A 26,147-nucleotide genomic window follows, 5' to 3' on the forward strand; every position below is an offset into this window, starting at 1 on the left:
CCCATATTTAGTCATACCAGGGGTTGTAACACAAATACATACCTATTTCCCTGGCTCAACTGATAAGGAAGAGAGCCCGTGGCTTAGTGGCTAAAACTCCTGCCTAAGATATATACAGCCCGGGTTCAAATCCCAGTAAGGGTATGGCTAGCTGATGAGAGCTAATTAGCTTGAAATAGATCTATACTAGTCTCCCTTTATTTATTTATCAGTACAAATATAACACAAATATAAAAAGGCAACATTAAAACTAAAAATATGGTTTTCTGCCTGCATGGTCTTCTGTGATAAGCCGAAGGACAGAAAGAGGGAGTAGTGACCTTCCTCCCATATTTAGTCATACCAGGGGTTGTAACACACACACACACACACACACACAGACACACATATATTCAAATCCCAGTAAGGGTATGGCTAGCTGATGAGAGCTAATTAGCTCGAAATAGATCTATACTAGTCTCCCTTTATTTATTTATCAGTACAAATATAACACAAATATAAAAAGGAAACATTAAAAATAAAAATATGGTTTTCTGCCTGCATGGTCTTCTGTGATAAGCCGAAGGACAGAAAGAGGGAGTAGTGACCTTCCTCCCATATTTAGTCATACCAGGGGTTGTAAGACACACACACACACACAGACACACATATATTCAAATCCCAGTAAGGGTATGGCTAGCTGATGAGAGCTAATTAGCTCGAAATAGATCTATACTAGTCTCCCTTTATTTATTAATCAGTACAAATACAAAACATTTATATATATATTTTCACGGGTGTAGGTATGCTGGTTTTGTTGTATTCGGGTCTTTTCCCATGTAAACAGAAAGACGGCAGCTCCGTTCCCATTTTAAGCCCACATTTTGAGCCCACATTGCTTGAAGATGGCAGGTGAGATCCTGCCGAAACGTTGCAAAGACAATCTCAACCTTACACGGGAAAAGACCCGAATACAACAAAACCAGCATATATATATATATATACATATATACATATATACATATATACATATATACATATATACATATATACATATATACATCATATATACATCATATATACATATATACATATATACATATATACATATATACATATATACATATATACATATATACATATATACATATATACATATATACATATATACATATATACATATATACATATATACATATATACATATATACATATATACATATATACATATATACATATATACATATATACATATATACATATATATATATATATATATATATATATATATATATATATAATGTCTGTGTGTGTGTGTGTGTGTGTGCGCACGGGCGCCACATAAGGAAATTGGATGTAAATTGTAAATAGTGACTTGGAAAGGAGGATTAGAAATTTTTGTTACTAAATATTATTGATGTTTAGTCAGAATAGGCCATAAGGATATAGTGTTATTGGAGGATATTAGAAATAACAAATGAAATGCCAGTATGTGGTCAGGTTTTAAATCTTGGTACATTTTATGATGAAGGACGTTTAAACAATTATAGTCAAATGAAAATGGAGGTATGATGATGGTAATACTGTATGTATAAAAATATCTGATTGAAAATACTTGAGTTAATAGGAATTTTGTGTCGACAGTGGAAGAGACGCACGAAAGCTTTTTGTAACCAACTGATACACTTTCTACAGTATGTAAAGAAGGAGGATTCTTTGTGTAGTGTTTGTTTTGAAAATTTAAAATAAAGAACTTTTATTAAAAAAAAAGTTTTTTCCTGAATGCCATCACTCTGCTAAACAAATAATTCCCTTAACACTGTCGAACTATTTACTAAGTCCGCACTACTATGAATCTTCCCATCGTTCCTGTCATCCATCTCCTCCCACTTATGACTGTATGACTGTAACTTTGTTGCTTGTATCTTTACGATTTATATTGTTACCTAATATGATTCGATTGCTTATTTGTACCCTATGACTATCATTAAGTACTATACCTTATGATTCTTGACGAATATATCTAGTCTTTTTATGTACACTGAGAGCATATGCACCAAAGACAAATTCCTTGTGTGTCCAATCACACTTGGCCAATACAGAATTATTCTATTCTATCCTCTCCTCTCCTCTCCCATTCCATTCAGAATTCTAAAAAGCATAGTGAGATGTAGGGCATGTCAGATTTAGCTACATTTTCTTTTATTTTTTTCTTCTCCTGCATCTCTTTGTTTTCTGATTGTTTCTTTTGCTTCATGGCGCTTTAAGGCAAACAAAGATTACATACAAAACAATGTGAAAGTGAGAGTGGAGCAGAGCATGCGTGCATCTGTAAGCTGTTTCAGCAACCCTGGAGATTTCGTGCTACTTAACAGAAAAAAAACCTCTTAACCAATCCAGAAAGACTTCTGTGTAGCCAATCCAAAACTCTTTTACACTGTTGTCTGAGAAAAAAGGAAGCATAACAGGCAAGGCTCCCCTGCTGCTTGCCAATTGTGCTCGAAGACTCTCTGAGGAGGGATATGCGTGTGTGTTTAGGCAAAGCTGAAAGACTGGAAGCGGATCTACTCACAAAAAAGAAGAAGAAATCAAATGCAAAGAAGCTTCTCCTTGGCTTTGCTTCTGCCCGCTTGAGGGCTTCTTTTCTCATGTAATGCACTCACTCACCCAAGAAATCAAATCCTTCTCCAGGACTAATTTGAAAAAGCAATGCACCCGAGTCACAACTTTATCTGGGAAGAGACTTATTGAGACCTGGAGGGATGCCCAGGTGCAAGTGGTGGAAGTGGCTGATTGTAAGGAAGGGGGTGCCTGTGGTTATGTGCAGGACCTGAGCCTGGATCTTCAAATTGGGGCAATTAAGCCGTGGCTCTTGCTGGGTATGTAGTTTTTAGCCAAAACAGCATTAATAGTTAAGCATACCTGTGTGCACTGGAAAACTATGGGTGTGTATGTATGGCTGTGCACCATGGCTGTGCATGGTCGCGATTGTGTGTGTGTATGTTTGTGTATATACTGGGATAAGAGACTATATGGGCGCCAGGTTTTTGTTGTTTTTAATATGCTTAGTTTTATAACTTTATTAAGATTTTTAGGTTCTTGCTTTTGACTGGGAGCTACCCAGAGTTGGTTATAAATGGGTAACTACTGCTGTGGGATCATAATGGTAATAGTGTATATACAACAACATCAACAGCAACAATGCAGTGATTCTATTAATGTACTACTCTCAATACATAAGATTAACTCCAGAAATGAAATCTGTAGATCTTCAATTGGAAATAATTGGCATAGCTAACTCAAACTGGACCCATTCTATTAAAGGGTTTTCCACCCCACTTGGCTGCACCCGTGTCTTGTATGTATGTAGAATGTACATATATGTAGTATACATACATGCATGTGTGTAATAATAATTTACTTCATTTCATCAGAATGATATACAGTATTTGGTCTTCTTGTCTGCATGTAATGATTTCCCAAACTTGGTGGGATAACATTTGTATTTCACAGGTTCCCAGGATGCTGCTCATGACCTGGAAATAATGAAAAAATATAAGGTAATGTATGGGTTTTTTAAAAAAAAAACAGTTGCAGCTGATGGCTAACATTAGTATAGATCTGGTAATAGAAAATTGATTACATTTGGGTAAATCTTTGGGGCTTTTTTGCCCTTAGCCTCTCACAAAGCCTCATCAAGTTCTTGTAGAACCTGGAGTTTTATGGAACACAGTTTGAGAAACTCTGGTTTACTGGTTTTGTATTGAAATATACATCATCACAATCTTGCTGTTGATTTCATGACAGAAGATAATTGCGTGTTTGCCATTCAGAACATGAAGTTTATAAAAGCAAGTGTATTCTGAATGTGACAGTAACATTCCTTCTGATTGGTTGCAGACAAAAGCATGTTGGCTTTCAAGACAGTCTGTAGATTAGAGCAGTGCCCCCCCCCCACCTTTTGGGCACCAGGGACCGGTTCTGTGGAGAGAGATTTTTTTTGTTGGCTGGAGGGTTTCAGGTGCTGCCTGCATCTCATAGATGGGGTTGCACTTGTTTGCGTGGACCTGTTTCTGGCATGCCATGAACTGGCGCTGGTTCACAGATCGGGGGTTGGGGACCCCTGGATTAGAAACCCCAACTTGCTTAGGATAGCATGAGCATGCTTATGCTCATATTATGGCCATATTATGCCCAACTAAACCAATATTATTTTCTTACTGTTAGCTAAGGATGGTAATCATATCTACATCTTATTTATGCTGCTAAAATATGTTATGTGAAAGCCTCTATTGACCAAATTCATGAATACCATAAATATTGGTGAAACACACACACACACACACACACACACACACACACACACACGGTAATCATTGCAAAGGTTGTGACTTGGAACATAAGAGGATAAATTATCATGAACCAATGAATGAAGTAGAAAAAAAAATATTTATCCAACTAAGAGAGAGAGTGAGTGTGTGAGTAAAAATTTAACATGTGAATGAAGGTGCCACTCTGATCTTGTGACTGATGAATGGAATTCCTTTGAAAGTGCTATCTTGATTGTATGTCTTTTCCGTTTTAGGTTACCCATGTTCTAAATGTAGCTTATGGAGTTGAAAATGCCTTCCCCGATGACTTTACATATAAAACTATCCCTATTCTTGACCTGCCTGAGACTGACATCACCTCCTATTTTCCTCAATGTTTTGAATTTATTGAGCAAATCAAGTTAAAGGTAAATAATTGTTGCAAGGAGTGATGCTTGGCTCTGTGTGTATGTGTGTATTAAACTCATCCGTTTTTTGCATTGATCAGTTAGTAGTCTTTTAAGACACATCCATACTAAGATCAGTTAAAGTATCTTAAGGTTGGAACTGCCTATTTATTCTCATCCTTATTTGAATGAAGGTTTAAACTTCAACCTAAGTAAATAAATGTAAACCAGGTGCTATATGTAGCCACATATATACATATGTCTCTCCCTATCAGGGAGATGATCATCTTTAAAAATTGTCTCCAAGATAATAATTTAAGTGTAAAGTTTAATAATGTATGTTAAGTTTTGCAGATCTAAAAGATGTGTAGTGTGATTGTGTACTGGAGATCAACACTGAATGAGGACTCTTGGAATGCTTTTAACTCTGTACTGAACTGTGGCACTGAACTGAATAGGAAATATTTAGATTTCATACATATGACTAAGATTTTGTCTTGCATACACAATAAAATCTGTCAAAAATAAATTAGAAAAATCATACAGTGCTTCTATACCTAAATGCGCATATAAGTAATCTGAGGTCTGATCTATTTCATATAACTTCACTTGATGCTACAACCTGTTAGTATCTTGACATTTTCAAACCTGGTTGCAAGTGCTTCTGAGTTTCGTCATGGTCATTATGTACACAGTTTGAAAGAAAGGAAGGTAACTTTGCTCCATTACCCTTTGTCTTACTTTAAAAAGAAGAATGTGGTGCATTATTAACAAGTTACCTGAAACGTGTCTTCATTTCATGCTCTCCTGAAGGTTTCTAGTTACCGTTTCCACTTCATTTCTAAATTAGATTGGCCATTCTAAGATCCTGGTGTTACTGTTCTGCCTCAGAAGTTTTAATTTTTCAGTTAGCTTTGTGAACTCGAGATTGCTTTTACAATCTTTCTTTCTTTCCTGATATTTCTGGTACTTCATAATACAAAATTTCTTTATTGCATAGACAAAAACATTCAATATTTTATTGAAGGCACCCTGCCAGGCAAAGCAGGACAAATGAATAAAGTATGAGATCACAAATTGCTTCATTAAAGCAAACATTTAATGGAATGCATTTTCTATACTCCCATGCATGATTTAGGCTTTTGAGATCAAAATTCTCAATTATAGAAGTTTACGACTACCAAGTTATCTTTTTGTACAGTGTTGTTGTTGTTTCACATACAGTAGCTATGTAGATTTAAGGGAAGGATCACAAAACTTGCATTATGTAATTTTAATGATAACTTTAATTCTTAGAGCTTTAATTTATCTTAAATGTAATCCTAATCCTATTTGACCCCCATGCTTATGTTCTCAAATCCCCAATTACTTCTAATGTACACCAGAAAAAAACAGAATTACCCATTCTGATTTCAAATTACATATTGTTACATTCAGCAAGTGTACATTTAAAATTTTTGATTATTGAAACATGCCATCCTAATAAAATGAATCTTTGGTAATTGGTTAAGTCCACCATGGCAGATCAGACCATCATCAGAAATATATACAGACCGTTAAATGTGCTTGCTGGCATGAACAGATGGCTTGTCTGTCATAACACAGCCATACCATCAGTCTTTAGCTATCATAAATCTCATATTTCTGCTAGTGTGCTGAAAACCATGAAATCTTTGCTGCTAAGGGAGAGAAAAATAAACTGTAGAAGATCCTGGTCATCAATCTGAAAAGAGAAGCATTGATTCTAATTTACCTTTCAGCTGTACTTCAGAAAGGGGGAGCATTGACTAAATACTGAGGTGGGGAAAGATTGAATCTAGCAAAATCTACGCAGTCCACAGGGATTATGGTAAAAATAAATGTATGAAAAAGAGTATGCATTACTCTTTTTTATACTTCTGAGGATTTTGTAGAGAGCTTGCTTAAAATGCCTTGGTAGTGTGGCTCCATTTTGATGGAAAATGAAAGCTTAAATGTGTCTTTCCTTTCTTTTTTTAAAGGATGGCGTTGTGCTTGTTCATTGTAATGCAGGAGTTTCCCGGGCAGCAGCAATTATCATAGGATTCCTAATGTACTCAGAAGGACTCAATTTTGCCATGGCTTTTTCTGTGGTAAAAAATGCACGACCTGCTATTTGTCCAAATTCTGGCTTCATGGAGCAGCTCCAGAAATACTGTCAATTCAATCATTAAAAATGGAAACTCAATAGAGGAAAGATGAAGAATGAATTTTATGGTTGTGTTTTAATGAGAGAAATTGACTTTAAAAAAAATCACGGTGTTAATAACAATTGTACCCCATTAAGCTCTATATCATCGAAAACTCATCCTCGTTCTTACACGTAATGTTGAATTAATCTCAGATGCATTTTGCTCTTTTTATTTTAATCTTAATAAATATGACTATTACTGTGGACTTTAGCTTCTTTGATTTAGCAATTATCTGTTACTTGCAACTATGTTTTACCAATTAAAAGTTTAGGATATCTAATCCAGTGGTGAAATTCAATTTTTTTTACTACCGGTTCTGTGGGTGTGGCTTGGTGGGTGTGGCAGGGGAAGGATACTGAAAAATCTCCATTTCCTCCCCACTCCTGGGGCCAGCCAGAGGTGGTATTTGCTGGTTCTCCAAACTACTCAAAATTTCCGCTACCAGTTCTCCAGAACCTGTCAGGACCTGCTGAATTTCACCCCTCTGATGTAATCATATTAACTCACAAAGGTACATCTGGTTTGTTACCCTGGTTTGTTAGGTTACACTGTAATCAGCCCACAACCCAGTGGAAAATTGGCTATTAGTCCAAGTGGGTCCTTATAAGACTGGTAGGAGTCAGGCTCAGAAATAGACCAAATGCGGGTTACAATTCAGATAAATCAGAGGTCAAAGTAAAGAAGTAAAACAAGGCAGATTCAGAGACAAGTCCCTTAGGATATGGATCAGGTCTTTAATTCCGCTGGATTAGGACTGTCCATGAGAAGTAGTTTTCAATGTTTAGGCTGGGTAAAGTTAAATCCACTTCAATCACAAATTTTACTCCATTTGTAGTGTGGCCAGAGCATTGATAACAAAACATTTGAAGATACGTTCTAGTAATCCAAATACAAGTTCTTCTGCTTGGTGGGACTATAGTCCCAGACTATAGTATTCCAGACCTAAGAAATGTACAATATATTGGTCTTTGCATATTGCAGGGATAATGCTTCAAGAGTAAGAATAGCATCATTTTTCTTTCATTAAGAAATACCCATATACAGAACAGGGAAGGATTTTAAACCCAAGAACATGCAACATAAATGCTCACTTCTCAGATACTTAAGATTTTAAGCAGACCATTTTTCCTTCCCTGAAATCCATTTTCCTTCACTTATAAATGGTGCCCAATGTTCCATATTTTAAATATTTCAGGGAAACATTTGTCCTTCTGGCTTTAGCATTCATGGCAACTTATACAATAATAAGAAAATAGGTAAAGATTCCCCTCGCATATATATGCTAGTCGTTCTCGACTCTAGGGGGCAGTGCTCATCTCCATTTCAAAGCTGAAGAGCCAGCGCTGTCTGAAGACGTCTCCGTGTTCGTGTGGCCAGCATGACTAAATGCCGAAGGCGTACGGGACACTGTTACCTTCCCACAAAGGTGCTTCCTATTTTTTTACTTGTATTTTTATATGCTTTCAAACTGCTAGGTTGATAGAAGCTGGGACAAGTTATGGGAGTTCACTCCATTATGCGGTGCTAGGGATTCGAACGGCCGAATTGCCGACCTTTCTGATCAACAAGCTCAGCATCTTAGCCACTGAGCCACTGTCCAACAAGAAAATAAATATGTCTAATATCCAGATGTCAAAAACAAAATGAGTTTGAAAAAAGTATGAGTCAAAAGATTTATATTAGACATTGAGGTATTTTCTGCAAAAGATGATCTTAAAGAGAAAAGTAAAATTAAGTATTAATTATATTGCCTACGCTCTACATTTGTTTTGAATTTAAATCTTAGTAATCATATTGTCACTCTAGATATTTTACATTTGAATCTTGGTAACATCTTTAAATTGTAATAAAGGACCCTTTTATTAAAAATGCTAAGCTGCATCACTAATGGCTGAACATGGGACAAATCTCAACACCTTTATTAAGTTGTCATTAAAAATGCACTGCTCATTACAGAATGGCTGCAACCAGTTCCATAATGTTAAATTTGGGGATAATGCCTTGGTCATGTTGAAACCGTATTAAGATTTTCACTTGCCTGACCCTTCCTGTATTTACAATATATGAATCCTAGTATTAAATCACATTATAAAATGGATCTTTCAAAATTCATGCAGACTCCAACTGCCATCTATTACTAGGAATGTTAATTACATGAATGCCTGAAAATAAGATCATAAACTCTATGTCACAAATAATCTAACAGATGTCATAATGCAACTAACAATTACTGTATATAGTATGCATCATTAATGAGATGCCATGACCTGTTACATCAGTATTGGTTCAAATAATAGCACTATAAGTACTGTAAAGTTATTCTTTTTTACCATCAGATCCTTCCACAAAGGATCATTGCATCACTGATGGCAATTCTATGCAAATTACTAAGGTTTCAGAACTACATCTTTTCCTCTCTCATACAGGATATTTGAAACTGCAGCTAAAATATTTTCTTTGAAACACGGCTCTGTGGAGCTTGTGGATGAGTAGTGTTTTTTCTGCAGATATTCTCTTTGCACTTCATTTTCTAAGCTTAAACCATCTTATAGTCTTTCAAATGCAAAAGTCAGTCTGATATTATGCAGCTTTCACTCACACTTCCATTCTTCAATTTTTCAGAAACTCTTTGAAAAGCCAGGGTTACTTTAATGCCAACAATTCATGATAAAAAAAGAGCAAAGAACCACACAGCTGTAAATCCAGGACTCACACGCACTCTTTCCAAAAGGGAAATAGAAGACATTGTACTGTTTTCCTCCACCTTCTTAAAATGCCTACAACTATCTGATCTAGATAACCTGTCATTTTTTTACTATGAGCACACCGGCCCACATTAAAAATGTAATTCTGCTGCCTGCTCTCAAAAGAATGTGTGTATATTTATATTATATATTAAACACACATATACATACATACATAGACATACATACATACATACACATTACTATTTTGAATACATAGCAGAGTGGAGTTCACAAGGTTGTTGCTATAGATGTCATGTAATACATACACACACGGTATACATATACACACACACTATTTTGAAAACAGCAGAGTTGGGAGTTCACAAGGTTGTTGTTGTAGGTCTCACGTAATAAAACACTATTTCTTATTATTCTAGAGCAGGAGGTATTGACGATGCAATTTATGTTTTAAATAACTTAAATTCCTTATTTTTCCTGCACATGGAGCTGGAAAAAGTAAAAAGCTTTTATCCCGTCTCTCATCTTCCACAGAAGAGTCGCTGTCATTAAAAAAAAATATCGCAGCTTTCAAACAGCTTTTAATTTCTAATCACCCATAAATAAGGATCACTCCCTCAGACTGCCCCCCCCCCGCGCCTCGCTCCACCGGGCCAGGAGTCAAGGCCGGAAATCGAGCCAAGCAAATAAAACCCAGGCGGAAACGTTCCCAACACTTTCGTTTCTCGGCGCATTCCAGTAGGAAACGACCATAGAGCCGCAAACCTATAAGGAGAGGCCGCCAGCCTCAACTTTATGGTCCAGTCTTGTGTGGGAAGTGGCGTCTGCCTGTTCCCCCTCAACGCGGGCAAGAGCGGCACTTCCGCCTCATTTGAAAGTGACGGGCTGAGGCAAAAAAAAAAAAAAGAGGCGGCTGCTGTGCACGCGGCCGGTCTGGCAGTGGCTGCTGCTTTCCCGGCGTGAATGGCTGCCTTCACCATGGAACTACCGCTGTCTTCCCCTTCTTTGGGTGAGCCTCGCCTCGGGTTAAGAGCAAAGAAGCCTAATTAAATTAAATTAAATTAAATTACGTTAAGCGGACTTGCTGACGAAGGCGGGAAGGGGAGAGAGACGTGCTTGTTGCCGGTCGTTTCTCTCTCTGCCTCACATCAAGGGCTCGTCCATTTGGGACCCGGTGACGGGGCGGAGGGATTCTAGAACGCCCCTGAGTCTCGCGGGGAGGGGAAGGAGGGGGAGTCCCCGTTTGTGACGTCACTTGCACCTTAGACCTGCATGGCGAAATCCCGGAAAAATTGCAAGGGCGTCTGAGAAAGAAGGAAAGCAGGTCGTTTGTTTACCGCTTGGTCGAGGAAGGGACACGGGCCGGGAAGCTGTTTTTAAGCCTGTTGACTCAGGTACGCTGTAAACAGTCCCCGAACGTCTCTTTGCTCTAAAAAGTTACTGGGGGGTGATGGTGAGAAATTTGCTCTTACGACTGCTATAATCATCTCTTGTTTGTTCGGAGGGAAAGTGGTTCTAATCTAGGGGGATAAAGTAACTTGATTCAAATATTTGCGTTTGCAACCAGTGCAGGTAGGTAGTCCTCGAGTTATGACCACATTTACAATAGAATGGAATAAAATAACAGAGTTGGGAGGGACCTTAGAGGTGTTCTAGTCCAACCTCCTGCTTAGGCAGGAAATCAGTGGTGGGTTGCTCCCAGTTCGGCGGATAGCGGTGGAGGGAGGCCACGCCTACCCGCCCAGATGCTTCTGTGCATGCGGAGAAGCTTCTGCGCATGAGCGCGAGCGAGCCCAAACCGGTAGTAAAAATATTTGCTACCCACCACTGCAGGAAACCTTGCACCATTTCAGACAAATGGCTATCCAACATCATCTTAAAAATTCCAGTGTTGGAGCATTCACAACTTCTGGAGGCAAGCTGTTCCACTGATTAATTGTTCTGTCAGGAAGTTTCTCCTCAGTTCTAAGTTGCTTCTCTCCTTGATTAGTTTCCACCCATTGCTTCTTGTTCTACCCTCAGGTGCTTTGGAGAATAGTTTGACTCGCTCTCCTTTGTGGCAGCCCCTGAGATATTGGAACACTGCTATCATGTCTCCCCTAATCCTTCTTTTAATTAAACTAGACATTAAACTAGACATTTACATTGAGCTCCATATTTTGAGCCCCACGTTTACGTTAACGAAACGTTTGTACAGTGGGGTTTGCCCCACGTTACAAACTTTCTTCTCACAGTTGTTAAGTGAATCGTTGCAGTTGTTACGTTAGTGCACGGTTGTTCGGTCAACCTGGTTTCCCTGTTGACTTTGCTCTCGGGAAGGTCGCAAAAGCTGATCGCGTCAACCCGGGATGCTGCAACCATCATAAATGCGGCCAAGTGTCTGAATTTTGATTGTGTAACATTGAGGATGCTTGCCGTAAGTGTGAAAAATTGTCATAAGGCACTTTTTATTTTGCTGTTGTAACTGAACAGTCACTGAATGAACTGTTGTAAATCGAGGAATCTCTTTATGGTGTTTGCAAAGAAGGTAATGCTCAACAGGGCAGTTGTATTCAATAGGAAAGCTATATCTTGGTTTGTTTTGTTTTAAGGCAGGTGTGTCAAACTCATGTCACAACGGCGTCATATGACATATATGGGCTTTCCCCCCCTTCGCTAAACCACGCGTGGCCAGTGCATGACGCATCTGGCCCGCGTGCCATGAGTTTGACAGCCCTGTTTTAAGGTTTCAAAATTAACAACCAGCTACAGATAGTTCCCGAGTTGCAACCACAATTGAGTCTGAAATTTATGTTGCTCAGTGAAACATTACTTGAGTTTGTCCCATTTTACGACTTATCTTGCCACAGTTGTTAAGTGACTCATTGATTGGTTATTAACATGCTTGTTAAGTGAATCTGGATCCCACATTGCTTTGCTTGTCAGAAGGTCGCAAGAGCTGATTACAGGGCCACGTGACTCTGCAACTGTCATAAATATGAGTCAGTTGCCAAGGGTCTGAATTTTGATCATGTGACCATGGGGATGCTGCAAAGGTTGTAAGTGTGAAAAATGGTTGTAAGTCACTTTTTCCAGTGCTGTTGTAACTTTGAACGGTCACTAAATGAACTGTTGTAAGTCGAGAACTGTACTGTAGTGTCTTTGGTAGAGACTGAATGTAATTCTTCTGTGAACCACCTTTTGCAACACAGGTGCTGAGCCAATGGCATTAGGATCCCCTTCTTCACCAAAACCAGGTGCCGGTGCTCAGTTTCTGCCTGGATTTTTGATGGGTGATATGCCGACTCCAGTGACACCACAGCCTCGCTCTTTAAGTGGTCCTTCAGTTGGTGTAATGGAAATGAGGTCACCAATGCTTGCTGGTAAGCTGGTTTTGAATTAAAATACTTTTCTAGTAGCCCCAAATAGCAAAAATTCACCAAGAATATCCTAGAATAGTATTGGGGGTGGGTGTTGCTTGGGATAAGAGTAAGTGGCTACTGGTGTTTGCTGAGAACAGGTCTTTGCTATTTTTAAAAAAATAAAAACATTAGGAAGCAAGCTAATTTTGGCAGGGCAAAAGAACACTTGTATGTATTGCATTGTAAGTATTTTCTAGGGTGAATCACTCGAAATAAACGTTTTGACTCTGCAGCTTGACTCATATTCATGTTACTGAATTTTCAAAACACTGCATTAAAAAAAGCGTGTGTGTGTGTGTGTGTGTGTGTGTGTGTATGTATATATATATATATATATATATATACGTAGATTTTCACGGGTGTAGGTATGCTGGTTTTGTTGTATTCCGGTCTTTTCCCGTGTAAGGTTGAGATTGTCTTTGCAACGTTTCGGCAGGATCACACCTGCCATCTTCAAGCTGTGGGCTTAAAATGGGAACGGAGCTGCCGTCTTTCTGTAAGTCTTGGTGGGAGGGGATGGGGTGGTGGCTTTGTTTCAGTAAGTGGAATGATTGGTTGTGTGGTTGTATCATGATTGGTAGATTGGTGCTGATTGGTGCAGGTTGTGTGTGCATTGTTGTTTTGTATTTTAACGGCTTGGGTGGTGGGTGGTGTTCGTTTGTTGGCTAGGGCTGGTTTCCAGATGTTTGGTAGGCGGGTTTTTTTTTTAAGCCCACAGCTTGAAGATGGCAGGTGTGATCCTGCCGAAACGTTGCAAAGACAATCTCAACCTTACACGGGAAAAGACCCGAATACAACAAAACCAGCATATATATATATATATATATATATATATATATATATATATATATATATATATATGTGTGTGTGTGTGTGTGTGTGTGTGTGTGTGTGTGTGTGTGTGTGTGTTGTAATTGTACTGATGAGACTAGGATAGATCTATTTCGAGCTAATTAGCTCTCATCAGCTAGCCATACCCTTACTGGGATTAGAACCCGGGCTGTATATATTTTAGGCAGGAGTCTTAACCACTAAGCCACGGGTTCTCTTCCTTATCAGTTGAGCAGGGAAATAGGTATGTATTTGTGTTACAACCCCTGGTATGACTAAATATGGGAGGAAGGTCACTACTCCCTCTTTCTGTCCTTCGGCTTATCACAGAAGACCATGCAGGCAGAAAACCATATTTTTATTTTTACTGTTGCCTTTTTATATTTGTGTTGTAATTGTACTGATAAATAAATAAAGGGAGACTAGGATAGATCTATTTCGAGCTAATTAGCTCTCATCAGCTAGCCAGGTTCAAATCCCAGTAAGGGTATGGCTAGCTGATGAGAGCTAATTAGCTCGAAATAGATCTATACTAGTCTCCCTTTATTTATTTATCAGTACAAATACAACATATATAGACCCGAATACAACAAAAAAAGACCCGAATACAACAAAACCAGCATACCTACACCTGTGAAAATCTACGAAAACATATATTATATATTATATATATATAATGCTCTTCTTCCCTGAGAAAAAAAAACTTAGGATTTATAATCACAAATGCAATTTCCACAATTGTAATTCAGATTTTTTTTCCCCTTAAGAGAATGGATTTGTTTTGGAGCATAGTGATACTGCCCAAGCTGTTCTTGATTTATGACTGTTTGCTTAATGACTGTTTGAAGTGACAATAGACCTTCCTATAAACTACTTATGCAACTGTGATTTGCAATGTTTTTTGTCAGTTTCCAGCCTTTGATTTTTGACAAGGTTCAGAAATAGTTACACAGATTTATTCATGTACAAGATTTTTTTAAATCCATGATGATCACTTTAATCAGAAAAAAGATAACGATTGCAGAAAGATCCACGCTAACTGGTTCTAATATTATGTGTTTACTTAGGTGGATCTCCTCTGCAGCCAGTAATGCCATCACACAAAGATAAAGGCGGTGCTCCTCCAGTTAGAAGTATCTATGATGAAGTAGCTAGCCCCGGTCTTGGATCAACACCTTTGACTTCAAGAAGGCCTGTAAGTAATTCCCCTGAAGCTGCAAAGGGAGACTTGAGATTTGCAAGTGGTAAATAATCATATTTTTCAGTGATGAGAAATGGCTGAGCTTTATTCAATCATCATTGGGTGCCTGCTTTGCAAGCAAGGGGGACCCTGAACCATAGAATGACATTTTTATGAGAAATCCAAAAGACCTGATTTATGGTCACGTGTGGAATAAGTGAAATAAGTGTTTAAACAAAGGAAAACACATTTTCCTATTGTAAGGCAAAGCTGCTAAGTATTCCATTAGTGAAAGGATGGAATGTTGAGATAATTGTATGCATGCTTGATTAGAATTGTGGTTTTTCTGTGGTTTTTCACCTCCTGCTTCCTGGATGAACTTTTAAGAGAGGTCTTTATTTCATTTTTTTCTCCTTGTTGATAGGATTAAAAAGGCTATCTTGGCATTGAAAACATAGTCGTGTTTACCGCTAGGCGAGATGAGTGGCATATGTTTAATAAATGTTTGAGTTGTTCATTAGTCTGGGCCTGGCCAGTTTATGTATGCAAGTGGTGGAGGGAGCAGGAACAGCAGAGGAAATTGAAAAAGGCGTCTACAAAGGTGGGGAAAGGGAGGGGGGAGAGTTTGTAGCTTTATTTTATAACTCCTTTATAAAGAACTTCTCACAATGGGGTTAACCTTTCTGGAATGTGACCTGAGCATACAAAACAATTGTGATGCTTTGCCATATTTAATAAGAAACAAAGAAAAGAAGTAACATTATCTTCCTTCGTAGTTCTGGGTTGCAATCTATAACTTTCATTGCCTAGCATAAGAAGTGAGGCTAAATCAGTCATTCTCTTTCTTAGTGAATCCCATTTGGCTGTAACAGGGGTATCAAACTCTCGGTGTCACGTTTTTCGTCACTTGATGTATCGTGACTTTTCCCCCTTCGTTAAAAGGAGGGTGGGGGTGGTCAGCGTGTGACGCATCTAGGGCTTAGGTTTGACACCCCCGGGCTATATTAATACATAGCAACGGCACATCATTCTTCCCCAGAAATTATAGCAAAGCTGTGTGTATTTGATGAAATTATACAATTATAATTATAACAATTAGTAGTGAAAAACGCACTTATTGTCTTGAGAGCTACTGTATTTCTCTAATGCATAAAGAAATGTGACATGTTTTTGTGATTCACTGAATGTTGGAAAAAGACATAGAATTAATGGAAGAACTTGCTCTATTGAGCCCAAATGTATCATCCTCAGAAAACATCCCTATATGCAGCCAAAGAACACAGTTTGGATTTGAATGCATCAGCATTAAGTTCATGCGAGTATTTAATATTTCACAAATAAAAACTCTTGCCTTTGGAAGAGAAAGGGTTGAAGGAACAGCATGATACTTTGCTGGCTATTATAGGCTTTGCTGATCTTGTATGTGACACAGTATGTTAAAAATATTATACATTTGGCTATGTGTAATATTTTTATACAATTAGTATTTTCAGAGACCCATGTCTGATAGATGAGAAGTGGTTATATACGTTTATATTGGAATCTCTATGTTTCTGGAAAATTATTTGTACTAGTTGACATTTCAGTAAACATTTTATTCCATACCAATGACTTCATCTGATTCTACAGTCCATTGAATTTTCACCTATTTTAAGTCAATACTGGCCCAAATTACTCAGTTTTGTCTTCTGTTATTGCTAGTAGAGATGTGTGGCGCTTTAACTGTGATCAAGTCCCAAAGAAAATGCCAACTGCATATGAGATCCTATAAAATAATGATCCCTACGTAGCATATTCTGCTGTATAGTTCAATTTTAGGATTATATTTGTTTTTATCAACATGTAAGTGTATTTTTGAGTTGAATTATGCTGGCTAATTTTAAAATAAAACATTCTGCTTAAAGAGTTTGTTTTCTGGCTTTTAAAACAATGTCTAACTAACATTGTACTTTCGTGCAGGCTACTTTTTCTGTAATACAGAGTCCAAATGTTGGGTCTTTGCCAATAACTCCTGGAACAGGTACAACATTATTTCTCCTCATGATATTTAATGAAGAATTTATCTGCAAGCCAAACTTCAAGAGTATCTGATCTGTTTAATTTGTATATGGATCATTATACAATTTATGGGCTGATACATAATTCCTATTGAAATTATACCGCCCCGACTTTCATCAGATTTTTTAAATTTCCTGTCCTACTTTATGCCTCACACTGATATCAATCTTCCTCTTTTAAGTTACTTCGTTTGCTTTCCATTATATTTATGTAAAATGCTGGCAATCAGGATAAAAAGTTTATTATAAACCTTATAAATCTTAAGTATTGACAATAGTAACATTTTACTGGCCTTGAGGCACCACGTTATTGTCACCATTTCTCTTTCTTTCGGTATAAAATTAGGTGAATTTGGTAAACATGAAGACAAAAATTAGCCAGTAAAATAGTTTCAGGAGCTGTGCCTATCTTTTATTTTAGCTTGGAGTAACTAGTTCATTCTTTTACTACGAGGTCTTATAAGGACATTTCATTATATTTTGACAGGGGCAAGTGTGTTTAGTCCAGCAAGTCTTGCGCAACCTAGAAAAACTACCATGTCACCAGCTCAGTTAGATCCATTCTATACTCAAGGAGATGCTTTGACATCAGAAGATCAACTTGATGACACCTGGGTAACAGTATTTGGGTCAGTGATTGGCAGTTCCATATGATAAACAGGAGGAAAGTTGGCTACCATGGTTTAATCGGCATAGTTTTTGCATTAGGGATGCTGATTCTGTGGGAGAATAGAATGATTTTTATAAAATGCGAGAGTGAGATTACTTGAGGTTGCAATATACATATGCAGTTTTTTTTTAAAGCTGAATAAGGTGAGCTTAGATTTTCATAAATATGATAATTGGTAAAGCAGTTTACATTATGAAACAAGGGAATAATCAAATTCCTGAACAGATTTATTTGTAGTTGTCATTACAACATTTAATTCTTCCTTTGTGGATTGAAATATTGAGGTTTGGACCCAGTAGTAGTGTTGGCTGCTGTATTAGGGAGCAGCCATTAATTAGCAAGAAAGAAAGCAGATGGAAAGGATAAAATCAAGCAGGGTAAGATTAATCCCTTAGTTTCTATTGAGGAGAAAAAGTAAGCAGTTGCTTTGAAGGCAGAAGCATTAAACTGCTCTCTTTTTATGTGTGTGGTTTAGTTTGCCCATCTATAAAAATATTCCCCATGAGATGATGCTGTTCCCCAAAACTACTCCCTTGATTGTAAATTAAGATAGCATTTTCCACCTAGGCTTACTTGCTAGCCCATTATATGTAGCATATTATTTGCAAGGTGAAGCTAACTTTGCAAATGATACGCTATAAAATGGGCTAGCAAGTAAGGAGCTACTCAGAGATTGTCAGTGACTTGGGCATAATGTATTTGTATGCACTTCTGAGACTCTTCTCAGTGATCTAATCATAATTTATGATTTCAAATAGTGATATAAGTCTTTTCTACTGATATTACAGATTTCCACAAGCATCTGCTTCATATATCCTGCTACAGTTTGCACAGTATGGAAACATACTAAAACATGTGGTGAGGCTAGATCTGTAGTGTTTGCTTTCCTTTCTTTTAATGGCCATTCTTAGTTTGGCTTTGACATTTTATTCTTCCTCATTGTCTATTTATAGATGTCTAATGCGGGAAATTGGATGCATATTCGATATCAGTCAAAGTTACAGGCTCGGAAAGCCCTGAGCAAAGACGGAAGAATTTTTGGAGAATCTATTATGATTGGAGTTAAACCTTGTATTGATAAAGTGAGTTGTTTTATAAGGTGGCGTGAGCAAGGGAAATAGCACAAAATAGGGTGGAGAATGCAGAGTCATAATCGATCTTTGGTAGTAAATGTGATTAACAGTACAGGTAGTCCTTGACTTAGAACAGTTCATTTAGTGACCGTCCAAAGGTACAACAGCACTGAAAAAAGTGACTTATGACCATTTTTTCACACTTGCAACCATTGCAGCATCCCCATGGTCATGTTTCCAAAATTTCAGAGGCTTGGCAACTGACTCATATTTATGATGGTTGCAGTGTCCCTGAGTCATGTGATCATGTTTTGCAAACTTCTAGCAAGCAGACTCAATGGGGAAGCCAGATTCACTTAACAACTGTATTGCTAACTTAACAACTGCACTGATTCACTTAGCAACTGTGACAAGCAATGTGGTAAAATGGGGCAAAAACTTACTTTTAAAATGTCTCACTTAGCGACAGGAGTGTTGGACTCAGTTGTGGTCATAAGTTGAGGACTACCTATACTGTATCTCTTAAATCAGGAGAAAAAGCTAAAAGAAATATTATTAAGAAATGCAAATAATGTAATTATTTCATTTTATTGCAGGTTGTACGGGTAGCATTTAATTTATTAGAAAATTAATAAGGAAGTAAATAACGAATGTGAACTTTACACAAAAATTGTTTCTAGTCCAAGGACATCACTCTTTTCATCCAGCTTAGTTCAGAATATTAAACATTTATTGTTATTTTAAATCCAGTATTTCAACGATACCGAATTTAAAATCTATCCTAAGGTGCAGGTGGTTGACCTGGGCAACCAAATGGCCAATTTGTGATTTTTAGTGCTCTCATGGAATTAGAGTTGGAGGGAGATATTTGGGCTCCGGGGGACTGTCCCCTCCGGGTGCAGGAATTCAAATTAAAGCGTATAGCAGGAGTGTCAAACTTGATCTCATTGAGAGCCACATTGTGTTTTACCTTGGAGGGGAGGGGGCGGTGTGTGTGTGTTGCTGGGGTGGGGGTGGCCAGCTTGATATCAATCATCAAGGCTCCCTTTTCGGCCATGACAGCCTTCTGCAGCTCCCTGCAGCTCAGTGGCAGAGGCCCTGTGGGCCATCCTACACTGTTTCCAGGGCAGCCCCGCTAGCCAGATCTAAACACCCCACGGGCCATTTCCAGCCCATGGGCTTTGAGTTTGACACCTCTAGCATATAGGATGGCTCTTCATCCTTTACTTTAACTTACTTAGTGAAGCAGAGATTAATGCATTCCTTCATCTTCCAACATTTTTAAGCTTTAATGCTGGTTAGAGGCATCTTTTAATATATTCCTTGATCTTACTTGTAGAATGTGATGGAAAATATAGATAGAGGCACTGTATCATCCCCAACTTCAGTCTTCACACCAATGAAATCGTTTGCTGCCCAAGCACAGCCTTCAAGCACACAAAGGATTTCCACCATGAGACCTCTAGCTACTGCATATAAAGCATCAAGTAGCGATTACCAGGTATTTTTGTATTAACATAATGAAGAAATTCTAGTCACTATTTTTGAATAAAAGGTATTGGGCTTGGTCAAAAAGTTATGAAACAGCTACTTATTTAAATTTGTCTCTCTTATAGGTAATTTCTGACAGACAGACTCCAAGGAAAGATGAAAGCATTGTGTCCAAAGCTCTGGAATACATATTTGGTTGGTAGTTGAGAAAAAAAATAGAGTAAGCTTGGTTAGATCATATAAAAGACTGCCTGCACTTCTGGTTAGTTATATAACCATTTGTGATAGTATCAGTTCTGCCTTCTAAAACTTTGGCACAGTTACTTGCACTTTAATCCACAGCTGGGTTTATACTTGACTCATGTTAAAACGGTTGCAATCAATGTTAAACTTATTTCTATAGTAATTGCATGATACAACCTAAAATGGACAGGTATACAATATGAGTTTTTTTCCCAATACATGCTAATACCTTCCATAATTTTCCAGTTGCATGACTTTCTTTCTACTTCAGGAAATACGGTATTTCTTGCTGCAAGATAAATTCATGGATATTATTATACAGAACAACTGGGATAGATTTTGTCAATTTTAAATTTGAAAGCTGTTCTAAATGTAACCAGTCTTTAAAGGAACTTTGGACAAATTGCTTCTAATTTGGAAGATGTGCTTTTTAAAACCTAAATAAAAATTGTGGTGCTATCATTTTTTTTTGAGCTGATGGTGGCTTTTGTAAACTATCCAAATATACTATCAATGTATACAAATACCACTGTCAGTATTGTTATGTGGCTTTCTGTGCATTGGGACACGTTTAATTGCAGAGATATTTTAAAATTTAAATGCTTTTACCTGATAACAAATGCATGAAGTGCTTTATCTGGGGCTTATTTGGAAGCTTAAATTTATCTGATAATTCCTCTTCTAAATATTATGGAACATTGGTTCAATATCCAGTTTTACATTTCCCATCCTACAGTAGATTTACTTTCAGTGTCACTAAAATGTACACCAGGAGTTATCTCATCCTTTTGAAGTACATTTTGGAGGGATAATCGAATATGTTTTGCTGATGCTGTTCTGTGGGTGAGAAGATACAGGATACCTCCCCAAATTATCTGAATGCTACTGTTAAAATTAAATATGCCCTCATTACATTTGGTAGTTGGAATGAATTGTTTATATCTATTCTTGCCTTTCAAATACATAAGAATAGCGAGACAAACTAATTAAATACATCCTGCTGAATGTTGAACTTACACCACTATTTAGTATAAAATACGCAGTGTTAAGTCTCTTTTATACCTCACCATTATACCATTTGTAGAATTCTCAAAACTTTGTATCAGTGCACCATGTGCAGGTCACCGACAACACATGACTATTTCCTCTTCTGCAATTTTCAACAATATTCTATTTTCAATGGATTAGTCAGACTCTAGGTGTAGAATAGATAAATATGACAAATCATAGCATACATCCCTTTGGTTAAATGGCTGCCTTTGTAGCAGATTTTAATATTCTCATAGTATTTTTTAAGCGCAAACACTGATTGACTACATTTATATCCACTTTTTGTCTAGAAAGTTTTTATCCTTTATATTCTTGCAGCAATAATACTTGGAGATAGATTGGACTGAGAAACAGTATCTGGCCCAAAGTCATCCCAAGGATTCCCTGGACAGATTGGAATTATACTTAGGTCTCCATGCTTCCAGTCCACTATTGTATCCACTGCACACATTGAGTCCTGCTTGATGCTGCTGAGATGGAATTCATTAGTAAACATGAGATTCAGAAAGCTATTCAGTAGATAGAAGACAGCTATTGAAAGAGGAAGCAAAAAGGATCTAAACATAATTTCAGAAAATGTTTCTTTCCTGGTTTTATACTGTTCATTTTCATCACTAATATATACATCCAAGATGATGGGATCATGTTCTTTTTTGTACGATATAACTATATTTTAAAAAATATTGTAAATCTCTTTTAAAAATGAATTTGTTCTTCAGAGAGACAGACACCATCACACTTCATGTATGGACATTTCTGCCAAAATAAAACATGCTAACCAAAATAAATGGTACCTTATTCTTGGGTTTTATTTACCACTTTAGATACATTTTTTTATAGCTGATAACTAGGACACATTTTGGAATTAGATCCAGTTCATTGGTAAGCTTAATGTATTCGATGGTGAATGACACTAGAATGAGAAGTTATTTTGATCTCAGGCAAAAATTACTGTAACAGCTCTAGCTCTTGAGAAAATTGTGAAAATGGATGTTGTATTTTATCTTTGTAAAGATTTTTTTTCTGTTTGCTTTTTGAAAGGCATCACATTGATTTCAATATTTAAAACTTTAATAAAGCTTTATACTGTAGTAAGATACTTTGCATAGTTAATGAACCATTTTCTGGAGCTGTAACTCCTTTTGACACTTTTACTAGCAGTTTTTGCAATGTGTTGCTGCTATTAAAAGTTTCTTTCATTTCTGAATAAATGAGATGCTGCTACATGGTGAGAACCAAGATGTTATGTACTAAATTTTCCGCTCTACCTATCTGTCAAAGTTATGCATCACTTGTAAGTGAAATTGTTTTCTGGTTGTTGTGTCTTATCTATAGTGTGTACCAAAGGAGTAGACTTTCATTTCTCCTGAAGGTTCTCAACCTGCTGTAAAAAAATTTAGGGGACCTTGTAGAGCTGATTTATTGTATGTATATTACTTACAATATTTCTAAAATAAGGAGAGGGATGAGGAGAGATTGATTTCCTGAGGCATTGAGGTAAGTAGCCATGCATACAGAGGTGTGCAACCGCCAGAGTGACTTATGTTTTCCAATTTGAGTGTGGGCTCAAATAGGATTGTTTCCTCCCTCCTCCTCCTACCATTCAGTCTCATGAATTTCACAAAGGTAAGGATATCAGCAAATGCTTTTAGAAATTTAGCAAAATGATTTCTATTGAGAGAGATATTTCTGAAACTTCAATTAATGTTGTATGAGAAATGAATGATTAAGATAAACTTCTGAAAAGTACCGTATTTTTCAGAGTATAAGATCAGAGTATAAGACGCACCTTTTTCCCTCAAAAAAGAGGCTGGAAATATGGATGCGTCTTATACACTGAATAAAGCATTTTTTGCCTCCCAAAACCCCTCACCAAAATGGCCGTGCATAGCCTTTAGGAGGCTTCCAGAGTGCTCCTGAGGGCAGGGGAGGGCAGAAATGAGTGAAAAATGGGCTGGTTTTTGCTCGCTTTTGGGGCCCCCACCTCGCAGGAGCACTCTACAAGCCTCCTAAAAGCTATTCATGCCGTGAAAAATGGGCCATTTTTGGGAGGTCTGCAGAGTGCAAAAACTTTTTTAAATTTGCCTCTTCAAAATCTTGGTGTGTCTTATATTCCAAAAAATACAGTAGTTTCCTGTTTAATCCTAAGTAATAAACTTGTTTAAACTAGTACAAAATAATTGAGGAACATTTCCAAATATAAGGCCCAGTGGTGGGTTCTGGATCTCGTTGCAACCGGTACAGTGCAATAGGGCCGGACGTCCATCACGTGCACACGGGCAGCATGTGCATGCGTACTTACCGCCTGCGATGCTCCGTGACACTCCAGCTGCTTGGCGGAGCGTTGCACAGGCGCTGTACACTCTGCACGGAAACCCCAATCTGCTCAAATACAGGTAAAGGCAGGCGGGCGGATGGGCCCCTGGAACGGTACCTGGTGCTCCCAGCAGGCACCGGTACGCCCATACCGGGACGTACCGGTCGTATCCCACCACTGATACGGCCTGTAGATGACACATGTTCATGATTATAAGACCAAGCCAATTACAGTTATTTTTTGTTCCACTTGCAACATTTTTCCAAGTAGCTTCACTAAATGTACTGTTTAAAGCTATGATAACATTTTGGGATGTGACTGCCTTTGAGTCAGTGTTGACGCCTGGCAATTGCCTGGAGAAATTCCCAAAATTTCTTGGCAATGTTTTTTTTTTTTTTTGAACTGTTTTGCCATTTACTCCTTCCTAGGGCTGAAAGTAAGTAACCCACCCAGTTGGCTTCATGCCTAAGGTGAGTCTAGAACCCCCAGGCTCCTGGTATCCAGTTGACATCTTAACCACTCCACCAATATTGCAGTAAAACATTTTATTCAGTTGAAAATTTCCATTAAAGATGCAGAAACAATTGTTTGCTTTGATTCTTCTGATTAAACCAAGGAAGGGCCGTTTAAGCATTACAGACTAGACAAACTATATGGACTGGTACTTGCATAAGGAAATATGTTTGCAAAAATACCTTCGATTATGAAGCCATATCCCAAGCATCAAAATATCTTGTAGCAGTGGACCAATGGCTTGAGTCTGATTCACAATTCCTCTTAGTCTTCCTAGCAGCTCAGCTTGTATGCTTTATCATAGCGTCTGTTTGCCTCTGCATATGTGACCCATTTCCAAACAAACACATCCAATCTTTTAAAACCCTATGGGACTTAAATAAAATCCTGAAGCATTGATGTAAATAAGGAAGGTGCTGGAGGTTTGCCCCTTTGTTTTTCCCATGGGTTTGTTTAAAAAAAAAATAAAGACAGGTGAGTGACATCCAAAAGAATATACAACCTTGTAGGAACTGGGTTTGTCTATGGAAGTGAGAATTCAGAGGAATCTGGTGGCACCATTTCTGATTTAACAAATGTTACTAAAAGGTCTAAGCTTTAATGAGTTATACCTCACTCATTTCATGTGAGACGTAGAGTAGCTCACTCCTTTCAACTCTAGGCTTCTTCCTGTTCCCAATGCAAACCGTATTTTTATTTTGTAATCCTTGTGCTATAATATGTAGAATACTTTTTTTTTTCTGTGTGTTTCATGTTAAACTTGCATTTTAAGCTGTTTCATGGGCAAAACCTCATTTGAAAAGGCTATTGAAATAAGGGGAGGCTTATGTTATTAAATACATCTGACTGCCACCTTGTGGCATCCATCTGAAGCTTTCCCACAACATCAGCATCTTAACGTCACTTAATCCATCTACCTTTGAATGTATTATTTTCACATTCTAAATAAATTAACAATATTTACCAGGAGTCATTAAAAAGAACAAAAACAACAGGTGGATTGACTTTGTTCCAGGATATGTTTTCAATTTGTTCAGTCTAACGGTTAGACTCTAACTTTATAAATCTGTAACTTCTTGGTGTCTCTCCTCCCTTTCACATCCAGATCTCTCTCTCTCTCTTTCTCCCCCTCCCTCCCTCCCTCTATTATAATGTACTCAACATAGCTCTTCCCTTGAAGATGCAATGGCACAGACCGCTTAAGTAAGCTCCTTGATGCAATATATGAAGATAGTGGTCAGGTAATTTGTGGGACTGCCTTACTTCAATTATATCTGCATGCCTCCTCAAATCCAATAGGACAGGCATGACTTAGGTCCTATCTTTGAAACTATGCCATCTAGTGCAGTAGTCCCAACTTTTCCTGCTGGGGGCGGGGGGGGGGCATGTGAATGGCAAGCAAATGCGTTTACAACTGTGGTGAGTTCCTACCAGTTTGGCCTGGTTTGGCTGAACCGGTAGTGGTTTGGCGGCCTGGGTTGCTGGAACCAGCAGTGACCCAGGCCTGCCATGTTCCCAAACCGGTACTCTGGGTGGCGTCATGGGAGCCACCATCTTGTTTTTTGTGTCTGCGTGTGAGGAAAATATCCCACATATAATTTCTTCATATCCCCCCCCCCAAAAAAAAAACTGGCAAAGAGGCTATGGCAACAGAAAACAGCCATTTCATTACACCTGCAGGTGGATTTCCAAGCAAATGAGAATGAGAAC

At 37.9% G+C, this 26,147-nt stretch overlaps 2 protein-coding genes across 3 annotated transcripts; both read left to right on the forward strand.

Moving 5' to 3' along the window:
* The first annotated feature begins 2,376 nt into the window (after positions 1–2,376).
* Positions 2,377–7,186, forward strand: DUSP19 (dual specificity phosphatase 19). The gene is made up of 4 exons (XM_081934900.1): positions 2,377–2,858; positions 3,493–3,539; positions 4,565–4,717; positions 6,697–7,186. Exons 1-4 carry the CDS (start codon positions 2,633–2,635, stop codon positions 6,886–6,888), a joined length of 618 nt encoding a protein of 205 aa, XP_081791026.1. The 5' UTR covers positions 2,377–2,632; the 3' UTR covers positions 6,889–7,186.
* A 3,127-nt stretch (positions 7,187–10,313) lies between these two features.
* NUP35 (nucleoporin 35) lies at positions 10,314–22,425 on the forward strand. Of its 2 annotated transcripts, none has more exons than XM_081957217.1 (9): positions 10,314–10,620; positions 12,803–12,973; positions 14,911–15,038; positions 16,983–17,043; positions 17,568–17,709; positions 18,539–18,608; positions 18,704–18,832; positions 20,163–20,324; positions 20,440–22,425. In XM_081957217.1, the coding sequence occupies exons 1-9, from the start codon at positions 10,575–10,577 to the stop codon at positions 20,515–20,517; spliced, it is 987 nt and encodes a 328-aa protein (XP_081813343.1). In that variant the 5' UTR covers positions 10,314–10,574; the 3' UTR covers positions 20,518–22,425. The 2 variants fall into 2 exon arrangements, with proteins under 2 accessions (XP_081813343.1, XP_081813344.1); XM_081957218.1 differs by lacking the exon at positions 10,314–10,620 and adding an exon at positions 10,806–11,005.
* Positions 22,426–26,147: the final 3,722 nt, after the last annotated feature.

Source organism: Natrix helvetica (genome assembly GCF_964273705.1).
Source record: "Natrix helvetica genome assembly, chromosome: 1".
NCBI classification, from domain to species: domain Eukaryota; kingdom Metazoa; phylum Chordata; class Lepidosauria; order Squamata; family Natricidae; genus Natrix; species Natrix helvetica.